Source organism: Perna viridis, chromosome 14 (genome assembly GCF_037379345.1).
Source record: "Perna viridis isolate PV_CMFRI_1.1 ecotype Kerala chromosome 14, ASM3737934v1, whole genome shotgun sequence".
Taxonomy (NCBI): Eukaryota; Metazoa; Mollusca; class Bivalvia; order Mytilida; family Mytilidae; genus Perna; species Perna viridis.
Window position 1 is genome coordinate 23,803,728 of NC_142458.1, and position 21,679 is coordinate 23,825,406.

The 21,679-nt window shown below is 34.7% G+C and overlaps 1 protein-coding gene, 1 long non-coding RNA gene and 2 pseudogenes across 2 annotated transcripts; 1 reads left to right on the forward strand and 3 right to left on the reverse strand.

Annotated features, from left to right (window-relative positions):
* The first annotated feature begins 3,104 nt into the window (after positions 1–3,104).
* Positions 3,105–15,462, forward strand: LOC148598706 (uncharacterized). The gene is made up of 2 exons (XM_088561242.1): positions 3,105–3,313; positions 12,152–15,462. The coding sequence occupies exons 1-2, from the start codon at positions 3,309–3,311 to the stop codon at positions 13,299–13,301; spliced, it is 1,155 nt and encodes a 384-aa protein (XP_088417368.1). The 5' UTR covers positions 3,105–3,308; the 3' UTR covers positions 13,302–15,462.
* LOC148598707 (uncharacterized) lies at positions 4,246–10,267 on the reverse strand (annotated as a pseudogene).
* LOC148598708 (uncharacterized) lies at positions 10,816–11,849 on the reverse strand (annotated as a pseudogene).
* A 497-nt stretch (positions 15,463–15,959) lies between the features above and the next one.
* LOC148598709 (uncharacterized) lies at positions 15,960–21,354 on the reverse strand. The gene is made up of 3 exons (XR_015918492.1): positions 21,248–21,354; positions 20,863–20,936; positions 15,960–17,162 (listed from the first exon to the last, which is right to left on the reverse strand). It is a non-coding gene; the product is annotated as an uncharacterized LOC148598709 (long non-coding RNA).
* Positions 21,355–21,679: the final 325 nt, after the last annotated feature.

Here is a 21,679-nt window from a genome sequence, read left to right on the forward strand (position 1 = left end):
CATCTATAACATCATACAGTCAGATCAATCATTAATATTAGCCTTTTTCAAGTCCTTAGAGTTACCCTTCTTGGATAGAACAAAACAAAAAAAATCTCAAAAATTAAAGTTAGATTTTTGTATCTATGAAATGTTTAATGAAATGATTTGTTAACATATTTGTATCTCATTGATATATGACCTTCAGAATTACCTCTATATAATTAATGATTATTATTTAACATTCTTTTTTTCCAAACAAAAACAAAAACAAAAAAAGAACAAACAAGCAACAACAAAAAAAAAAAAACAAACAAAAACAAACAAACAAACAAGAAAAAGAAAAAAATATGTTAAAATTATAGAATTCAGAATGAATGCTATACATAGCAAGAGTTTTGACAAGGATAGGCTTTTGTCACAACCTTGATCACCGGATCGTATGCTCCGATTAATAGTTCCGGATCGCTATTGGTTTGTGATTTACAGAAAATAAGTTTCACATAAATACGAGGAAGTTGAAATACTATTTAACAACAAGGAAGGATGAACAAAGCGAGCAGTTAATACCGAAATTAAATCTTATACACAATTACTACAAGTTAAAATTTGCCGTAGAAAGGCGTTTCTCCAGTAATGGTTTGATTTGTGTACCGGAGTAATTCAAAGAAGATATCGTAGAAAACATTATAATTAACACACACATAAACACACATTTTGTAACACAATAAAAAGTAAAAGGAAAAACCTTACACTGTTAAGTACCAGTCCATATGATAAAGTGATTCATGCTGTAGAAAAATCCACCATACAAACGATGGTTTTTCGGTCTATTTATATACTATATTTTAACATAACATCAATTATTTCTGTTTTTGAGAAAATCATACATTTACCTCCCATTAAAATCAACAATATAAAACAAAATCAAGAACGATAACTCTTGGATAGTGCCAATTTTATGTACAATCTATGATTTTTACTTGAAAAAAAAACAAACAACGAACAAACAAACAAACAAAAAACGAAACCACCGATTGGTTAGATGACCATTAACTGTTTCCGAAATAGAAATAAAACTGTCTGATTTTTGTAGAGACTGCTTCTTAAACCATCTGTGAGTAGTGTCGATTACATTTATATCCACGATCCCCCAGCCTTTGATAATGCGCTTACACGTACATTTTTTGTGTACCTTTCGTAAACTGGTGCTGTCTTTCAGAATTTGTATTATATAGATTGAGTAAGATAAATAATATCTTCTCATACAAAAATCTTGAATTCTGATTGGGTAAAGGGTGATGAGTTATTTTAGTCTATTCCCTGCACACACTTTCTTGCCCCGTTCCCACTGAACATTGATTGGTGGATCGATATATCACCCCGTCGGCAGCGATATATCACACGATATATCACCTTCCACTGGGATATATCATACTCGCTAGGATATATCACCCTCCACGTCACGAAATATCACACTGTCGTATTCAGTATAATATATTAAACATCATATTAAATTCTCAATTTTGATTGGATAGAAGGATAAGTGGTATTCCAGTATACCACCCTTCCTTTGAGTATACAACCCTTCCTTCGAGTATACCACCCGCTCCGACCGGAAATCTATCTTGTCCTTACCGTTGTGCAGTCCGGTGTTACTGTTCATTTTCTAATTTCCTCCCAAAACAAAAACACCAGGGGACAGTTACAATGGCTATTTGCCGAGGTTATTGAAGATGCAAACAAGGACGCCAAAGAATGGTTTTGCAGAGAAAAAAACCACACTTCACAATGAGCAGTATTAAGTCAATGGATCTTTTGATATTTGTTAATCAATAGAAGGGTGGTATAATGGTTAAAAGATATTCAGTATATTAATATAACACATACTGCCTGCAGTTGATGGTGGTATAGTGGATCACCACAACTCAGAAAAGAATATCGCCCTCGACTACGTCTCGTGCGATATTCTTCCTTCGTGTGGTAAATTTGTGTATACCACCCTCAATTACAGGCAGTATGTGTATAATAACACATACTGCCTGTAGTAGAGGGTGTTACGCATCGTATCACACTCTGTAAATATATCGACTTCGTCTCGTGTGATATATTTACCTCGTGTGATACTATAGCGCAACACCCTCTACTACAGGCAGTATGTGTTTATTAAAACAAAATAAAATACATAGCTCAGAGAAATACAGAAGAGATGATTTGAATAAAGTTTTCTTTGTTATAATAAATAAAAAACAATGATAATCAAGTGTTAGAATGTATCGGGAAAAAATACCGAGGCGTGAACAACTAGACAATTCATATGTACATGGCAAGAACGAAAAAACAGGAAATATATTCAAAACTTTCTACACACACAATGTAGTGAACCGAATAAAATATATTATTATATATATAAAAAAAATGAAACTAAGGAAAACAAGGTGTAAAATCTAAAGCTTTAGTGATAGGGTATGTAAGTCTCGTCACGTGACTCCGCGATTTCATGAGAATGGGTCCTCATCTCCCATTCAAATGCATTGAGATTCGTCATTAATATAGCATTGAGTTCAATGTTAAAAGCATAATATCTCTTTGTGAAAAAAATACTGATAAAAAATGACAAATATCTAGTTCTACTGGATAAAAATGTTAAGAAAAGCATAAAATAGAAGATTTTGCATAGCGATACAGCGTTTTAATTTCCCGGAAACGAACAATAAAACACAGACCGGTCTTCGGATTTCAATAGTTCTACATCTAAAATTCCGGAAGGAAAACTGAAACTAGAAAAAGACTTAACAATCCTGTATGAACTCCTACAAAAAATCTGGAGTGACTTAAGGTTCCTTAAAATTCAAATAAGTAGTAACCAGGGACAAAGCCGAGCAAATAAAAAGACAGCTAACTCAAAGCTGAGGAACCGAATTAATCATGCTTAAAAGAAAAACAAACATGAGCTCAAACTTTTAAGATAAATATTGCATTACTCTGTTGGTACATTTGTATGCATGTACAAGTAGCTTAAGTTTTCGTTCTCTCACATTTGCAAACTATAGCTGCATGTTCATTTACATGCAATTCTGCCTTTTAGCCACTTCCTTATATCATGGAAGACTTTAAGTGTGAATGTGCTTAATCACTGAAGAGGAAAAATAAATGTTACGGTTTATTCAAACTTGTAATAAACTGCACATTAATACAATGTAATTATCAGTATGAGTGATATTTTGGTCTTTTTAATTTAAATTTTTTATTCAAATTGGCAGGAAATCGCTTTATATAATGTATCAAAAGAGTACGTATTCTGTATTGCAGATTATCCTAGGGAAAAAATGATGTAAGTACTATATATATATATTATTACAGAAGTACAAGTAATTTTTTTAACTTACGGAGTTATTATGAATGTGCATGTAACTGGTAGCGCTAATTTTTGGGGTGATCTTCCAAATAAACGCTGTTAGGATTCAATTAATTTATTAAGTTCCAGAATAAAAAGGCACTGTAACAAAATGAACATTTCAATATATAAACATCTAACATGTAACGCTTATAACATTAAGCTTAATACTCAGTTAAGTTAATCTTAACTAAAAATTGCAAAAATACAAAAGAAACGAAATATGCGCTCATTGCAAAAGAGCAAATGAAATAAATTCCTACTTTAGTGATTCGTCATTACCATTCGGTATTCAAAACTAATCATGGAAAAATCTAAAGTAAATTTACCAGATTTCTAATTGAATAATTTAAAAACATACAGATGCATGAAGCAATAATTGGTTGCATTTGGCGTAAGGAGTAAAATACACAACAAAACTATACAAAGAAAATTAAATAGCAGTTACCTCACATAATCGTGCAAGTGCTCTACATCAAAAGTTGAATAATGGAGTCACTTGACCATGAGATACTAGTCAATAAGAATTGACCCATGATATAGTAATTTCTATACCTTGTTAGGAGAGTAAAAGTACCGGCTTAAATTGCCGTGAAAATGAACCAGTTATAAACTTTACATTTAAACCTGCATTAGCTGTCAAATTCGTAAATTTTTTTCTGTTGAAGTATACCTTAACTTTGAATTATTTCTACTAATTTGTACTTTTCATGTATAAATTCATTTGATATCTGCACATAAAATGCATTAAATACAAGAAATAGGTGTCTATATATATATATATATATATATATATATATATATATATATATATATATATATATATATATATCTATATCTATATCTATATCTATAGATATATATATATATATATATATATATATATATATATATTTATTGTTTTGCAAGACAAATAATCGACCTAGATAAGTTCGTATGCATGTTACATCTGGTGACCTTATACGCGCGTGCTCAAAGGGTCGCTTCTAAAATAACAAATCTGATTGCAAAGCGGAAGTGGTTATTCAACGGGAAGGATAGACCGACGGACTCAAGCCGTAAAAGAAAAAAGTTCAAATAAAACGCAAGAATCCTTTTGAAATTTACTTATTCTGATATAAAGTGGCTCAAATATGGTCATTATTCATTTGAAAACTAATCAAGAAATAGATGAAATGAAATGAAAACAAAACACGTGCTTACCTGTGTAGCCGTTTTTGTTATTTTTTTACCAAGGTAAAAGTATTGTTATGTTTGTTTGTTTGTTTGCTAGGGTTTAACGTCCGAGCAGCAATATTTCAGCTATATTCAGACGATGAACATGAAATTGATGATAAAATGAACATGAAATGATGAAACGAAAAAGGGATGGGACACAAGGACAATTGGGTCGACAAATTTTGATTGCCACTGGAAATAGGGAGAGGTGGGTAGGGTCGGGCAATTTAGCCTCCTGTGGCGGAGCCCTATGTTTCCTACTCCGAGAGAATACCACAGTAGGGTTTTTTCACGTGCGAGGAACGTGGCATCTTTCCCAACACGGTGCACCACTATGGTTTGCGGTCAGGTTTTCCGTATTATAGCCTGACAACCCCAGCATGTAACACGCCAGGGGTACCCCATTCCACCACCTGGGGCACACATCCCAGTTGGTCTGTGGGCAGAGCGCCCTAGCCCCGGCTAGGGTTCTGAGCACTATTTAGTCGCCTTTTACGACAAGCTTAGCGCTGCTGCAGGCCTATTCTTTTAACACCCGGACCTGCACGGGGCAAAAAAATGTTTAACTTACGTGTATGTCCTGTCGGCAATCTTCGGAAGTAATGGCGAAAAATTCTTAGATCAGAGCTATCGATCTTCTCTGATTAAAAAAACCCGTTATTTTCACAATATTCTATAGGTATTATCGACATTGATTTCTCCAATTGCAATACTACAAACTTATTTCATTGAATCAGCAAAATTCAGGAGAATCAAAACTGAACAAATTTGACAGCCAATGCAGCTTTAATCATTATTGTACAAATTAAGCGCTTCACACAACACTCTAAATATTTACATGTATGCAGATCTCACGGAACTGGTTTGCTATTTTAATAGAAAGTTTATTGCAATTAAATTTAAAGAATAATAAAAATGAACTATGAATGAAAAGTTAAGCAATTAATTAAACAAACCAGTTCATACTTTAAGCACGCATTCATACCAGACTTCCATAACGAATTAAATAGTATAGTGCGGCAATTATGAACAAAACTATCCAAGATATGAACATGCAAGTAAGTAACGAACCTGACATGAGACTATCTAAAAAATGGTGATGTCCAAAATAATGCAATTAAAGTTTTCGATGTGAACTCTCCGACAACATAAGAACAAGTACCCAAAATTTTATTGCATGAGGAGAATATACCGCCAAAAAGTAGCAGGCAATCAGAAAGTTTACACAGCGCGACCAACTCAACCATGAGACGGAGATACCCGAAGTACTCGGAAAAAATCGAAATAAAAACTAAGGAAATCCAACAGCGTCGCACGTCGTCGTCATCTACCTTGTCCATGTCCAAAAGTCTATGGTTAACTACCATGTGTTGCTAACGATATAAGCCGCTAAAATTAGAATACATAAAGAAAACATTACAATTATTATATAAATATATATAGCGAACTAGTAATACACATTAACAAAATAAAACACACTATCACATAACGCCCTTCATTTTTTCCCAAAAGTTTAGAACTTAGGTATGAAACAAGTTCAATTTTTGGAATTTTACAATGTCGGGTGAACATGGCTCAATTCACTGAGGAGTTGTCAATGGTTGGTTTTTGTCATTCTACATACTTTTACGGTCAATATCTACTCCAGACCAGACACTCTACTATTGTGTAGAAACGCGTACAGCTTGACCACTGGTCGACGAGTTATTTTATCCATAAGTATATAATAAAAAGGTCACATATAATACATGTATATAATGGCGGCATTCCCCCCGGATGAATATGAAAATAGTCTTGCAGTTGTCGACATTTGACTGCTACATTGTTTGTCACTTTCAAGTATCAGAGGCGGATCCAGAAATTGAGACGATGGAATCTGATCCAGAAATCAGAAATCCCCAGGCCCATTCTTTAGGATCCGCCACCGAATGATGGTCAGTTGTGTTGAGGGGAAGCGCTACACACAGAGTTGCACTCATCAGATGACAGCAAACAAAAAAATACGTTATCCGACTGTGTGACTCTTAATGTATGAGTAATCAAGGGAATCAAGGTTATAAGAGTAATCAAAAGAATGTAATCCAGGGACAAAGACCAGACATGGAAAACAGACATACACAACAAAGAACATAAAGTAACTAAAATAATACATACAAAGTAACAAAAGGAAATGAGCAACTCGGACTCCACTAAAAACTGGGAGCATGGACCAGGTGCATTGGTAGGGTAAGTGTCCTCTGTTTTTCTAGAAACACCTGCCTAGCAGCTGATAAAAAGTCAAGTCTGGGATAGACGAAAAAAGAAAGAAAAACTATGACGCGTTGAACAAATCAGTTTTCATGGCGCAGATGGATACACCGTAACGATTCCTGAGTTCAAGATGACGACCATAAAACTGTAGTGATGATTTCAATACTGTAGCAACATAACCCTGTTCCAGAAGCCTAATTGTTAAAATTCTAGCGCGATACAAAATCTCTGCGTAGTTTCGGCAAGCTCTGGCATAACGTATGAGCTGTGATATTAACACTCCATACGCAGGTGCTAAAAATGTTGTCACAGATGAAAGGAAAGTTGACAATTCTGAATGAAAAAGTCATCACGTTTGTCGTAAAGTTCGGTCAATAGTTTTCCTTTGTCATCGATTTCTAAGATTATCATGTTTAAAGATAATACGTCATCTATATAGCGAAACTGAGATAAATGATCTTGCTAAACGATGTTCTTTCTGTTGGATCAGATCAGAGATAAAGTAAGACTCATAAGAGTGAAGGAATAGGTCAGCAAGTAGAGGAGCACAATTTGTTCATATTAGAATGCCGACCGTTTGGTGAAAAAATAAAAAACTAAGGGGTCCAAGAAAATGACTTTTGAATCTAATTCTTTGTAGTAAAAGTGCGAAGTTATACAATTGAAGTGAAGTCTACTAGTAAGTAGCACAATAATATTCGTTTATAAATACATGTTCTTTAAATTCAAATATAACCAATCTATGAAACTGAAAATAGCAAACGGGAGTACAAACGTACAAATTCAAACGGTCCTTATGTACATTTTGTACATGTACTTGATTAACCAGTTTGAGTTCAAAGTACAAATTGTTTTAGGAAACAAAATAAGTATTATCGAATTTAAGTATAATGTACGTAGTATTAACACTACAAATATAGCTAAACTACTTGAAACAAACACTTGTCCTTGAGCTGAAATATATTCTAACAGGGTTAGTTTTTATATTTTGGTTCGATTTCGGTATAAACCAGATTTCTCCACAGATCGCTTCATGCATGTAAATCAAGGGTAATAACTAGTAAAAAAAAATAATGTATTTTAACTGTAAAGAACGAAAACCTGTCTGATCAGTTAAAAGTCTCTCATCCAAAAAAATAAGTCTTTTGTAGATAATTTCACTTTATATCCTATTCTACATTTGTATCATTTCTTGTAATTTGTTCTGTACTCTATAGGGTGGCTGAGAAGATTGATTGATTGATTTTTGGGGTCTAACGCCCGAGCAGCAATATTTCAGATATATTCAGGCGATAAACATGAAAGGGATGATAAAATGAACATAAAATGATGATGATGAAATGAAAAAGGGATGGGACACAAGGATAATGGGATCGACAAATTTTGATTGCCACAAGAAAAAGGGAGTGATTGAAATCTGTGTTGGCATTGAAAGTTGGTGTTTAATAAGATACAGGTTATAAAGTGTGTACAATATACTAATGCAAATACGCATACAAAATATAATGAGCAAAGACGCAAATAAATGTCATACTATATATATTATCACCACCAGCACCAATGCGAATCAATGCCAAGCACAGAAAACAGAAGCGAAAATAACGGTTACATATATAAAGGTTAAGGTCTGAAGTTCCTACAGAGTTCTCCCATTTTATGTGAAATAAGAGTTTGTCGGTAGAATGTTTGATGTAACCCCTGTAGCAAGAAGATGCCAAATTTCCTATTGTACAAATCTCCGAGTCCGTACATCCAGATGCTACCGCACACGTGGCACCGCCTCGACGCAAACTATGAAATAAATATTGATCAGTGTCAACGCACCAACAAATTATGAAGCATGTTGCAAAGATTTGATTTTAAGATAGCACGAATAGTTCCATCACTATTACTGAGATCGAAGGCAGGTTCTGTTGGAAGTACTGGTAACAGTATTAACATTTTAGAATATGCTAATACTGGACACAGCACGCAATCTTCAATTATCTTTCAAGGAATTTGATGAATGCTGTTATGCTTTTGATTTGTGTTTGACAACTGAGTCCTAATGAATATTCCTTCCTCTATAATTTGAATGTCGCCTCGAGTTAACTGCTCTTTAGGGTTAAATGCTTTCTTTGAATCATTTGCAAACTGAGACATTCGCGACATGGCATAAAAAAAACATAAGTTATTGCAGCCCATAACACAGAATCCTGCATATTAAACAAGTCTAAATCTTCATACATCTGATATAAATGATGTGGCTGAAACGGCAATTTGATGTTAGGATCATTGGTATTATGCTTGTCAATTCCAGATAAGGTCAATCTTATTCTTCGAAACCGAAATTCAACAGTATCGACCAGGTTTTAACATCTGTAAGGTAGTTTCTAACCGATCCACTATTCTTAAAGTTATCGGATAAAACACAAATATCCACAGAGTGTCTCTTGGTCAACAGGAAATGCTGTTCGGCAAAACTATTAACAAAATAAAAGGTACGCATTTAGTTGAGTTGTCAAGTTCTTATAAGTTCCGGGTCTGAAAGCAGCTTTCAAAACAATCCTGGACTTCTGATGAAGTGATGACCAGTCATCTATACCAGCTCCTGAAATTAGATTGAAATGTTTAAATCAAAGAAGTAGTTCGGAACTTCAATGTCTAATATATAATTGTCATCTAGAACTTCATAAAGTTTGTAGTTCGGATTTTGAAGTGATTCCCAACGCGATAATATATCTGCTGCCCTATTGTTTACTCCTTTGATATGGACACTTTTTATCTGAATGTTAAATTGAGCACATATTAACTAAATGTTTTAGCTATGCTTAACATAACAAGGTCACGACATTTACCCGTGTTAAGAAGAATAACTGCCGACGAATTGTCATACTGAAACACTATACGTTTATCTAGTAAATTTTCCCACCATACTTTTAAACTAACTAAAATCGCAAGAAGTTCATATACACATAAGTGATGACCAGACATTTTTGTTCGCTACTTTGAATCTAAGATCATTAATCAGAGTTTTGAGATTTTGAAAGCTACTCTCAGCATGTTTGTCTGTTCAGCTGAACTGATACCATCAATGTAATTCACACAATTGAAGCCCATGTTTTTGCATATGTGCATTCATACCGTTTATCGTCCTTTGTGCGGCCATAGCCCCAGTTCGCAAACCGAATGATTTTTTTTTGTATCAAAGTACAAATTACCTTTCTACATTGAACCCAATAAATAATAATCATGGGAATCAACTGATAACCATCGATAGCATCTCTTAATATCGACTTTGTACAATAGGCACCTGGACCTTTTTCATTTATGATCTACACTAAATAATCAGTCGTGGAAAGTGTAATGTGAATGGGTCTCCATGTAGGTGCTTTTAGGTATACCATCATTGACTGAAGACCGAGCCGGGAAGGACAAATCCATGATAGTCCTACGCTCACTTATGTCCTGTTTTGGTACAGATGACAATATTGATGTACAAATAATGTAGCTAAAGGGACCTGAAAGGGGTTAACCTTGAATGGACCAGTAAATGCTTTATATTCTAACTTTTTCTGGATGTATTCATCAATATATTCATTATGAATACCTACGAATGTACATTTGGTGCATGCGCAGACACATTTTCAATGTTGCTATGTGTAATATGTTCAAAGTGTCTATAACTTCACTACTTGTAAATACAATATCATTGGTGTTACAGTATTTTAAATCAGATTCAAAAGTTTTAATTTACTGCTTTGACTGTACCTGTTGTTCAGAGGGGGGGTTAAATGTAACTTCACTAGGTTTACCAATGTCAACTAATTGAGTTTTGACCTCTGAGTGTGTACCTAACTGTCCTATGTTTTGTATACGTGTATGTATACCATTCGATAACACAATTATTAAACCTAGTAATTATCAGTTCGAGTTTCAACTCTATCAGTTTTAGAACACGTTGAATCAACACATATTTTCCCCTCGTGTATTCATCTGCGGGCAGGAAAGTCTCGGTCTTTTTGCCAGTTGTGAGCTAAGCTGTCTGAACCTCGACCTCGACCTTGATTCGTTTGAAATTGTTTATGGAAGTCTTTTATCCAACATGAGCTACAAAAATGCTCCTCCATTAAGCCGACAGTGTTTTTGTGTGCATCTTTTTAAATGCATGACCCTATGTTAAACAAACCAGCAAATTCAAGCATCCACGCGACATGAAAAACTGCCTTGTCACTTGATTTACGGGATGCACGTGATTTTGACATGCCTTCGTTCTTTTTTAGTTTGAATTTAGGATAGTTAAGTGTTTTAAATGTTTGTATGAACCGAGTCTTACCTTCAGAATCAGCATCACTATCCGAGTCGTCGGACACAAATAATTTTCCCACTAAACTCTTCTGTTTATCAGTGACTTTATGTTGGAGATCTTGACGTAATATGTCTAAGTTCAATCTTTCTGGTTGTTCATGTTTCTACTTACTTTTGAAGTCTGTTTGCTTGAGTTTTATTTTAAGTCTTTTATTTTTCTGCACAAGTTCACATAATTTCAGTTTATCTAACAGTTATTTTGTTTTCTTGTTCTAATGCTAATAACGTTTCATCAAGGTTTTGTTTTTGGGTTTTGCTGATAACGCTAGTATTGTTGACAATGGTGCCACTTTGACTTTTTTCTGGAAAGTCCCGTTCATTTCGTCGTCGGACATTACAATTTTTCTCTGATTATATCTTTCGAAATTAAATTCACATGATCAGCTTTTTGGGGTAACGTATCCCCATAGGCCCTTTATGGCTAGTTACTGCTTGTCCAAAAAAACAAAAAACAAAAAAAAACAAAAACAAAAACAAAAACAAAAAAAGCAACAAAAAAAAACACAAACAAAAAACTGCAAAACCTTCGGGACATTCAAAACGTGTTTCTGTAAATAAAGGTACCACATTTAACTTCAAATTAAAGAGTTACATTTTTGATGAGAGGCATAAAACCCATTAGACGTCCAAGACCTAATTCAACAAAATGACGCGCCATTTTTAACCCATTGTTTCTATGGATGGAGAGGCTTCATTTTTTGTTCTATACATTGTAAAACTTCTCTATGTAGGATTTATCATCGTATTTTGTACATTTATGTCGATTTTGACGGTTTGCACAAGTTAAAAACGCATTAAATCTGTATACATGTTTTTTTAAAAAGCTTTTATAATTAGGTCTGGTTTTGACAGGTTTCCTGTCGAATAAAATTTAACAAACAAAACGAAAACCAAAAAGCCCAATTTTAGGTTAGTCAATACATATACATGTATCTTTACGTACATATATATATATTTCAGGATCCACAACAACACCCTTGAAGTATTCACCTACCAGACTGCAACAACACTAAGTGCGAACGACGAGCCTTTTCCACTTATCAACAACTCTGCTGGATTGGAAGAAGAGGACTTACGATTATTCATAAAAAACAGTATTCCTGTCACCGTTTTTCTTAGTATTTTGTGTTTTCTTGGAACAACAGGGAATATTCTTGCTCTTTTTATCTTCAAACGATACACCCAGTCCCCACTTAGGATCCTCTTGCTATGGATGGTAACAGCAGACCTTGTGACTTGTGTGCTGTGTATCCCACTTGAGCTCGTGCAAGTCCGTTACACGTTAACGTACCCATCGGTCTCGTTGTGTAAGATCACGCGTTATCTTACGCACTACTTGAGCCTTACTGCTGGAACCTTATTAATATCAGTTGCTCTGGAGCGAAGACAAAAAGTTTGCGCGCCTTTACGATGGCAGTTGTCACTTGAGATTTCAAAGAGGCTAACAATAATCATAGCTTTATCATGCGCAGCCATATCAGTGCCAGCTATATTTGTATACGACGTAGTGGACAAAAGAGATTTGATGTCAGAGTATGGGAAAGTAGTAGGGAAAGGATGTCAGGATATTAAACAGGAAGGTTCTATTGTTCAAGTATATGTAGCGCTTGTGATAACTGCATGTTTCATTGGCTTTATTGTGTGTGCAGTCGCATACACACACATAGTCCATGTTATTAGGAGGCAACTGAAAACAGAGAAGCATAGAACTATGAAATTTTCGGAAGCAATATCGGCTACTGATGACCCGAGCTCGTCCGAAATTACAAGCAGGAAAGACAGCATTGCTTTTGACACATTGGAACAGTTTTCGTCAACACTTCAAAGAAGAAAAAAGCGTCAAAAAAGATTCAAAGAGAGTAGAACGACTAGTATAATGTTGCTAGTAGCAACAGGGGTTTCATTCACGGGGTTCCTTTTGCACGTGACTTCTGTCCTTATCTACATCATCGTCGGATTGGAAAATTTAGGCGATTTTAATTTCATGTACTCTATTTTACTAAGGGGATATTTTCTACACAGTGCGATTCACCCGATTGTTTATTTATCATTCGATAAACAGTTCAGAAACGAATGTAGAAGTTTATATCGAAATGTAATTACTAGATAACCAATGCTCTATTCAAGAACAACAAAGATTTCAAAGGGTTGTGAAATCTTTGTAGATAATTCATGATAAGACGAGAAACAATATAAGAAGAAAAAAATAGATGGGTCAATTTGTGCATTTTGAGATATAAGCATTCTAAATTTTGGCGGGAAAAAGATTTTTCTAGATTTTTAAGGGGGTTTTGTCTCAGCAGGTTCTATCTGTAAAAACACTAAAGTAATAATAAGGATTTTATTTAGAAAATACCTAACAACATTTTTAGGTGTGTTTAATGAAATTATGGAAAGAAAAGTTGGGGTTACTGTGCAAAAAATATAAAAGCGATGAAATGGATAAAACCAGAGGAGTCCGAAAAATCTGACAAAAATTGCTGAACATGACCAGCTAACAGCCTTAAGTAAGTTTCGTTGTTATACAACTGCATGAGACATAATTTTAATTTCAGAAGATCCTCTAAGTTCGAACTCTCCATTTAATCTCCAGATAGCCCTTTACGAAAACGAAAAAATATTGCAAAGTTGGGAAAAAATAATGCTTTTATACGACATTATTCGTTTGTCCGAGAAAGACCTGTCAAGTTGTTCGTCAGGGACTTAGTCGTCTGCCACTGCATGGAGCTTAGGATAAACCATCGTGTGCTACTGACGGTCCAATTGATATATGTTGGTTCAGTAACACATTTGTTTTGTATTTTGATTATTTTAGTACAATACAATGTTTTTATCGTCATACATGGAATCTTTCACACTAAAGATGTTCATATTGGTAGCAACTGCGTCCCTGCAAAGCACGTCGCGCGTGCGGTTTGTACGAATATACATGTAGTGACGACTGGTGGGTTCAGAGTCAGAATAATTTTTCCGAAAATGTTGATAAATGTCTACCTGCGGGTTGTTGCTTCTGTGAGCTAGCAGAAGAAAGATCCGGCTCAGCTTGTCGTACTAGTACAAAGCAAAAATCTGTTGGATTAGTCAAACGTTCATGTTTTGCTTATGAAATGCATGTACATGTACTTTCTGCAATATGACTTTGAACCTCAATCAATCAATAGATAATTTTTTACTTGTATTTTAAAGGATTTCATATAAAGGAATCAGTTCTAACTTTTATAATTATGCATTTGTACTTACAAGGAAAATGGTTTGTGATCTATGTATTTTTGGAAATTATGATTTTCCATGAAATTGATCATTCAACACATAACAGGAAATAAGTCTTTCAGTTCATATTTATACAATTAATATTGATGCTGAAAATCAAAACGCTGTGTCTGTTTCCTTCCCTGATATATATTCTTTAGTAATACCTAATAAAAAAAATGGAATCAGATCTAACCTCGTCTGACTACTTTCAGTCCAGACGACTCGGATTGTGTGCATCGTTTCCGATTTACATTGAACCGACTCTTCTACTGTTGAAAACAATCAACAACAAAAAGACCCAATTGTTCTTAGTTTGCGACTTCCGGTCACATCAATTTCATGCACAGTTAGTATTATTACAGTCAGGCTTTATAGTTTTATCATCGTATTAATGGTGTTGCGTGTGCGGGGAAACCTAAACGTCTCAAGGAGTGTCTGAATAATTGTTGTTTAATGTCCAATCGCAGGTATTTAGAAACGATTGACCCATCGAACAGGGAGAGAACCATTTATTTTCACTTAAAAATTAAAACTTGGTGAAGAGGTATTGTCTACCAATTATAAACTCTGGTATGACTCAACCGGGGATCGATCTCTATCTTTTAAATTCTATAGCACATTTTATATAATTTTCAACTCCCAAGAATAAGGGTTATCCCAAAAGCCACATGTTAATTTCTGTTTATTATAACATTTAAAACAAATGTCAAAAATAAAAATATGTAGGCTTTCCGACCATATGAATCACATTTTGCATGATTCTTATCTGGAGTCTACTTAATACGAAAACAAAAGAACGATAAGATTTGACGAAATAAAACATTTGTCCCCGTTATCTTTTACAAATCCTCATTCAACTACATTCATTGCCTGTTGTTTTCGTTATAGATTTTACAAAATCTGCATGTACATACATGTACCACATAATATGTTGGTAAATTTAAAGTACACAGCGTATCAATTTAAGAATCGTGTGTACTGTTTACTTTTGGTTTTGTAAACAATTCTCCTAAATTTTATATGTATTTTGGCTGTGCTTTTTGAAGTCATACTCCATCTAAAGTACAGATCCATTACTTCACAGAGATATACACACAATGTATTATAATATTATATATCTTCTTTAAATTCATTGTTTGGATGTTTTAGACTAGACTTAAATGTATCGGTAGTCATAATCTTGTATATATTTTATTTTAAAGCCTTGTAAATGTATGTAAAAAGGATGGAGTGCACAGTGAACGATTTTACTGTTTTGGGAAAGGGAAACAAGCCTCTCAAAAAGGAAGGAAAACAAGATAGCATGTATTCAAGATAAAGATTGAAACGGACAAATTTGGGCACAATCTACTGAAACACTTGACTTTATTTATCTGAAATCTAAAATATTCAATTCTAGGAAATAGAAAAAAAAAGCTTCTACACAAGGAAATAATAACACGATTGTTATAGTAGAAATTTTAATGTACATGTAGGTAATCAAACACATTTTTGTAATTATTGTTACTTTGCGTATAGTAATAATAAAGGGGTAATGGGGCATTGGGTATGGGGCGTACAGCAAAGAAAGTGGGGAATCCATATCGACTTTGCAAATACTGATATGACAAATCTATGTTTTTAGATATGAATATGAATTTGTGTATGATAAAATGTTAATAATACATGTACTTCGTAGCATCATTGGGCGAATAAGACATAGAGCATGACGAATGGGGAACGAGGTGGTGGTGAATGCATGGGGAAAAAGGCATAGGTATAGGCCAATGAGGATGGGGAGAGTGGGAAGTGTACTCTGGGATTTTCAATGGTGCTATTTTTTTTGCTAGTCAAATTTCCGAGGAAAAATAAATTTAAAATATTATATAAATATCAAGGGAGGACATATGAAAGTAAAGACTCAGATAATCTGATATGGTTTTCTTGTTAAGATCAAATAAAATTAATTCATAGGTATATGCACCATGAAAACTGATTTATTCAACGGGTCGTAGTTTTCCTTTTCTCGTTTTTCTACCCCAGACTTGACTTTTTATGAGCACCTCGGCGGATGTTTCTAAAAAGGCAGAGGACGACGCTTACCTACCGGTGCACCTAGTCCATGCTTCCAGTTTTCGTGGAGTCCGAGTTGCTCATTTGATTTTGTTACTTTGTTTGTATGATTTTAGTTACTTTATGTTCTTTGTTGTGTATGTCTGTTTTCTGTGTCTGGTCTTTGTCCCTGGATTACATTCTTTTGATTACCGCCAAAACTTTGGTTCCCTTGATTACTCTTTTACATCCCCTCCCGCTCCTAAAAATGACATTTCTTTTTAAATGGGGCGAGAATTTAAAAAAAAATCAGGATTTTTTTTACTTCAGGTTATGTATTTAGGCACTATAATATACAAATCTTTCAATTATTGGTGGCCAAAATAGTGTTTCTTCTCTGAAACTGATGCGGCAATGAAACAGGTCTATATACCAAAAAGATAAACTTAGGCCAGCAAATATCTGGTAAGGTGTAGAAAATAAAAAAAATAAAGTCCTCCCAACCGACCAATATTTTTGGGAAGGGTTGTATGAAATAAACTTGGCCTAAACAAGACATGGCTATGTCTGTAGCCAGGAATTGATGAGGAACTGTATTCTGCCCTATATCCCCGGGAGAATGGCATCTAGTTTAACCAGTTGAAAATTGTAATACTAGTAAGTTAGTTGAACCTCCAAAGGGTAAATTCTACAAAAACAAAATAAAGCACACTAAGTAATGCAAAACACAATGTTTACACATAAAATGTCATATTAAATACACACAATACAATAATAACGCACAAATACGGCTCAAATTCATGATAATCAAAATCATGAGGTGCTCCGACAATATAGAGGAAGATACACAGAAGCAAAATTTTAACACGAAATACGTTCCATACATGGGAAAAATCGGCGAAATGGGAGGTGAAGGTCAAAGAAAAATAAAATTTGAAAATGGGCAAAAAGGCCAAATATTTACATCAAAAGAGTTAGTGTCAAATATAATCGATTTGGACGCATACAAAATCATTAATATTATAGGATTGAACAGCTATTTTCGACCGTTCATGCATGTATGAACGGATCTCGGAGCTCACAAACTCAATGAACGACCGAAGGCTGTCCATGTAACGTTTGGGAGTGGAGAAGACTGAACAGATATTTTCGGTCGTTCATGCATGTATGAACAGTTCTCTCCACTCCAAAACTCAATGAACTACCGAAAATAGCTGTTCAATCCTTATAATTCTATCCGACAGTCAAAGTTACCCTCCGAGAGCCCCAGTCGGTTATATTGATAAACTTATGTTAACGCTTCAATGCACACGCATTCCCTTGCACCCGTATTACACATAATCGTCTGCACGACAGTGAAGGCGGCATGGACGAAGTGATAGTTGGCACTTAAAATACAAGATGTAAACAATTCAACAAGAATATAATTATTAAGGAAATACAACAAGAGAAAACAACAAGGTTTTTTCAAGGGTTCAGTCAGACTCAGTTATAAGTTTCTGTAACGTATTAAAAAAGAGTGTGTTTTGGCGACGACAAGCCTCTTATGAGTTTGACTGAACTAACGGTCGTTACCTATACATGTATATTAACGACGAATACAAGTGACACTGACCAAATTAGCAGACAGACAGACAGACAGACGCCAAGTGATACTCTTTAAAGAAATTCCAGCCGAACTAAAAGGTAGCTCTGGAAATTCAAGGTTACAAAAATAGGAATGCACAGTCTGTGTTCCCAGAAAATTGGATCCTCAGTGAAGTCTCAATAGATTTTAATGAAATACGACAAGAAGTCGTACATTAAATCAACTTTTTATTAAAGAAAAGTGACAGTTAACAATTTATAAAATGTACATAAGACTTCCACTCACTCTAAGTACTTATACTTTCAGGTTCATCTGTACTCGTTCATAATGTTCTCCTTGTCTCTCCTCTCTTGTCCTCTCCCCTCTCTTTCACTCTCACTCCCCCTTTTATATCCCCCAATATTGCCCTATGACAACATACTTTAAAAATAGTAACAATATGGTAATGAATCTGATGCAATACACAATATCTGTTATCAGGGCACTGGGGCACCATTAGTAGGGCTCAACAGGGCACCAGATCTTAGATAATGGCTCTTTATTGATAATTAGTGTTCAATATGGGCTAATTAATCTTATGATTTCTGATGAAATGTTTGGAAATACAATAGACCTGTTATAATTGTCTTATGTAAAGTGTTATCAAAATATGCCCTAATACTAGTAAATAAAATAGTAACAAAAATATACATGATCATTTATCAAAAATCATTACAGTTTCTTTCCTCGAGCTGAAAATTACTCTCTGTAAACAAACTTGACCCGTAAAATCAATGTGCATGTAATAAACTATTCTTACGGCTATATTACGCCGTTCAGTTCGTTGTCACCCTCTTTCGAACTACACGGCCGCCATATTGCTTTCAAGTTGACTGGCGTTCATGCATGTATGAACAGGACGTTAAACCCCAACAAACAAACAAACAGCATGTATGAACGATCTGGCGAAGTTCATGCATGTATGAACGTTCTGGCAACGACGTTCTCGACCAATCAAAAACGGCTATAAGCATGAAGAATCTCATGATTAGAATAATGAGAAAATAAACAACTTTCAAATTTCTCTACCTTCGGTTTCAAAATCACATTCAACCATCAAAACACCTATGAAACACTTAGCACATGATCATAAGTGTTTTCTAAACCATACAGAGGACGAGAAAGTCTGGGACTCGTACAGGCCGGGATTAGCTTCCCTGCGATAGCACGAGAAAGTCTGAGACTCGTGAAGGCCGGAAAATTTTCCCTGCGATAGCACGAGAAAGTCTGAGACTCGTGCAGGCCGGAAAATTTCCCCTGCGATAGCACGAGAAAGTCTGGGACTTGTGCAATGAAGCAGCCCATGTCACAATCAATTATGCATGACCAATCTAGAGTATAGCCCTTTAGCACTCCAAAGTATATCAATTAGGCAAGAACCAATCTATGAGTAAATTCATGACTGTATATTTTATCTAAGTCAAATTCTTGCACACTTATATAGAAAATAAGGGGTGACAGGAGACAACCTTGGAGTATTTTGTATATTCATTGAAGGATGGTGAGAATGTTGAATTGTGGATGACTTGGCATTTGGTGTTCTTGTAGAGTTCTTGGATAATCTTTACAATTTGACACGGATTCCACAGTGTCTTCGTACCTTCCAAAGTGCATTTCTGTTAACTATGCTAAGGCCTTCTTGAAGTCCACGAAGTTTATGTAGAGGGCTGATTTATTTACTCCTCAATGATGACCCGTATTGTGGCAATTTGGTCAATACACGATCGACCGCATCGGAATCTGGAGAGAAGCTGAATTCGTCTCCAGTTTTTGGCAGTTGCTCAGATCGCCCTTCTTTGGAGGCATAGTGATGTAGCTTAAACTCCATTCTTCAGGGATTTCGACTGTTTCCCAGATGTTTTCAAACAAACAGGTCATGCAAGGTGATGTAGGGCCCGTGCAGGTCCCAGTGTCAACAGAATAGGTGAAATATTGTTGCTCGGGCGTTAAACCCCAACAATCAATCAATCTTATTTGCTTTTGAAGCGAGCTTGTTGATGTAGGTTCTTTTATCCTGTCTGTTCCTTTCTCTTTACTTCTTCCTTAATGCTTATATGTTCACTTGTCAAACATTCTTTCAGCAATCTTGTCTTGACCTGGTCAAGTTATATTTTAACAGACCTACGCTTTTCATTTGTTTGTTTGTTTGTTTGTTGGGGTTTAACGTCCGAGCAGCAATATTTCAGCTATATTCAGACAATGAACATGAAATGGATGATAAAATGAACATGAAATGAAAAAAAAGGATGGGTCACAAGGATAATAGGGTTTACTTCTATCAACTCCCTAGAAATAGAGGTTCTTTTCATTTGTCACAACCTCTATTTCTAGGGGGTTGATAGAAGTAAACTCTAATTCCTAGGGTTCTATGCTTTATTGCCAGTAAATGTTAATGCCCTGTAAAATACAGTTATATTCAATACACAGTACAAGATAAATAATAGCATCTTGCAGATAACGATACCCCAAAAAAATAACCATGTGTGTGAATGTATACTTTAGTACGTTTACATATCATAGGAAAAATATAACATTTGAGTAAATTTAACTATACGGCTTCATCAATCTGCTTGCGAAAGGGGGGGTTAATCCATATTCAAATGTAGCAAATAAAAAAAATGGTAAATTATCTAAACATATTAAAGAGCAAAACAACAACATTAGAGTATTAGCGATTTAGTGCATACAATAAGCGTAAAAAAATAGCAAAGCAAATACATAAGCAAAGCAAAATCTCAAGAATACAAAACACTTAGCTTACTTCACATATCGTGCCAGAGGCACATTTGCAAATGGTCACAGGAGTAGTAAGTCCCCAGTACTACTGTATTGTACCTGAAGTATCAAAAATCACTTATTGTATTTATAGTTTAAAACAATTACTTTATGACCACAGTGTGTGATCGATTTAAAGACTTACACTTTTACTTTCGAGCGGTCCACTCGAACTGTTAAATGAATCAATTATTAATCACTATTATTTAAGCATAGTAAAATATCATTTACAGATTTATGTGTTTAGGCAAATTATTATGAAAGTTACGCAATCAATCAATCATTCATACCGGATTTTCATACGAGGTAAAAATATTAATTTCTAGACCATTAACATGCACAATTAATCTAGGAATGTTGAAGAAACTAACCTTAGTAATAGTTAAGTTGAAATCAGATGCGTATATAAGTTGAGTTGATTAGAATATAGGTTGCTAGATTCGGATGAACATAAAAAACATGCCCGTTCAGATACTTAGTTAAGTGTTCAAATGAAAAAGGAATTAACCAGCGACAATCACCAACCAATAGATGATGAGAAAAGAAGTGCGTACTAATCAAGCATGAAAAAGAATATAGAAGATTACGACTAGATTGCAATACAATCACCAGTTCCCGAAAGCTCGTCTGTCAATCGGTCCAAGTCAAATAGTAAAACATAATACACATTCATACAATTTTATTACACAATACATAAAAACATATAAAACAACTATTACATATCGTCAGATAACCATGGCTTGTATTCCTTCTTTGAGAATCCTAATTCTTCTTGGCATGTGGTTTTATATGTGGATTTTAGT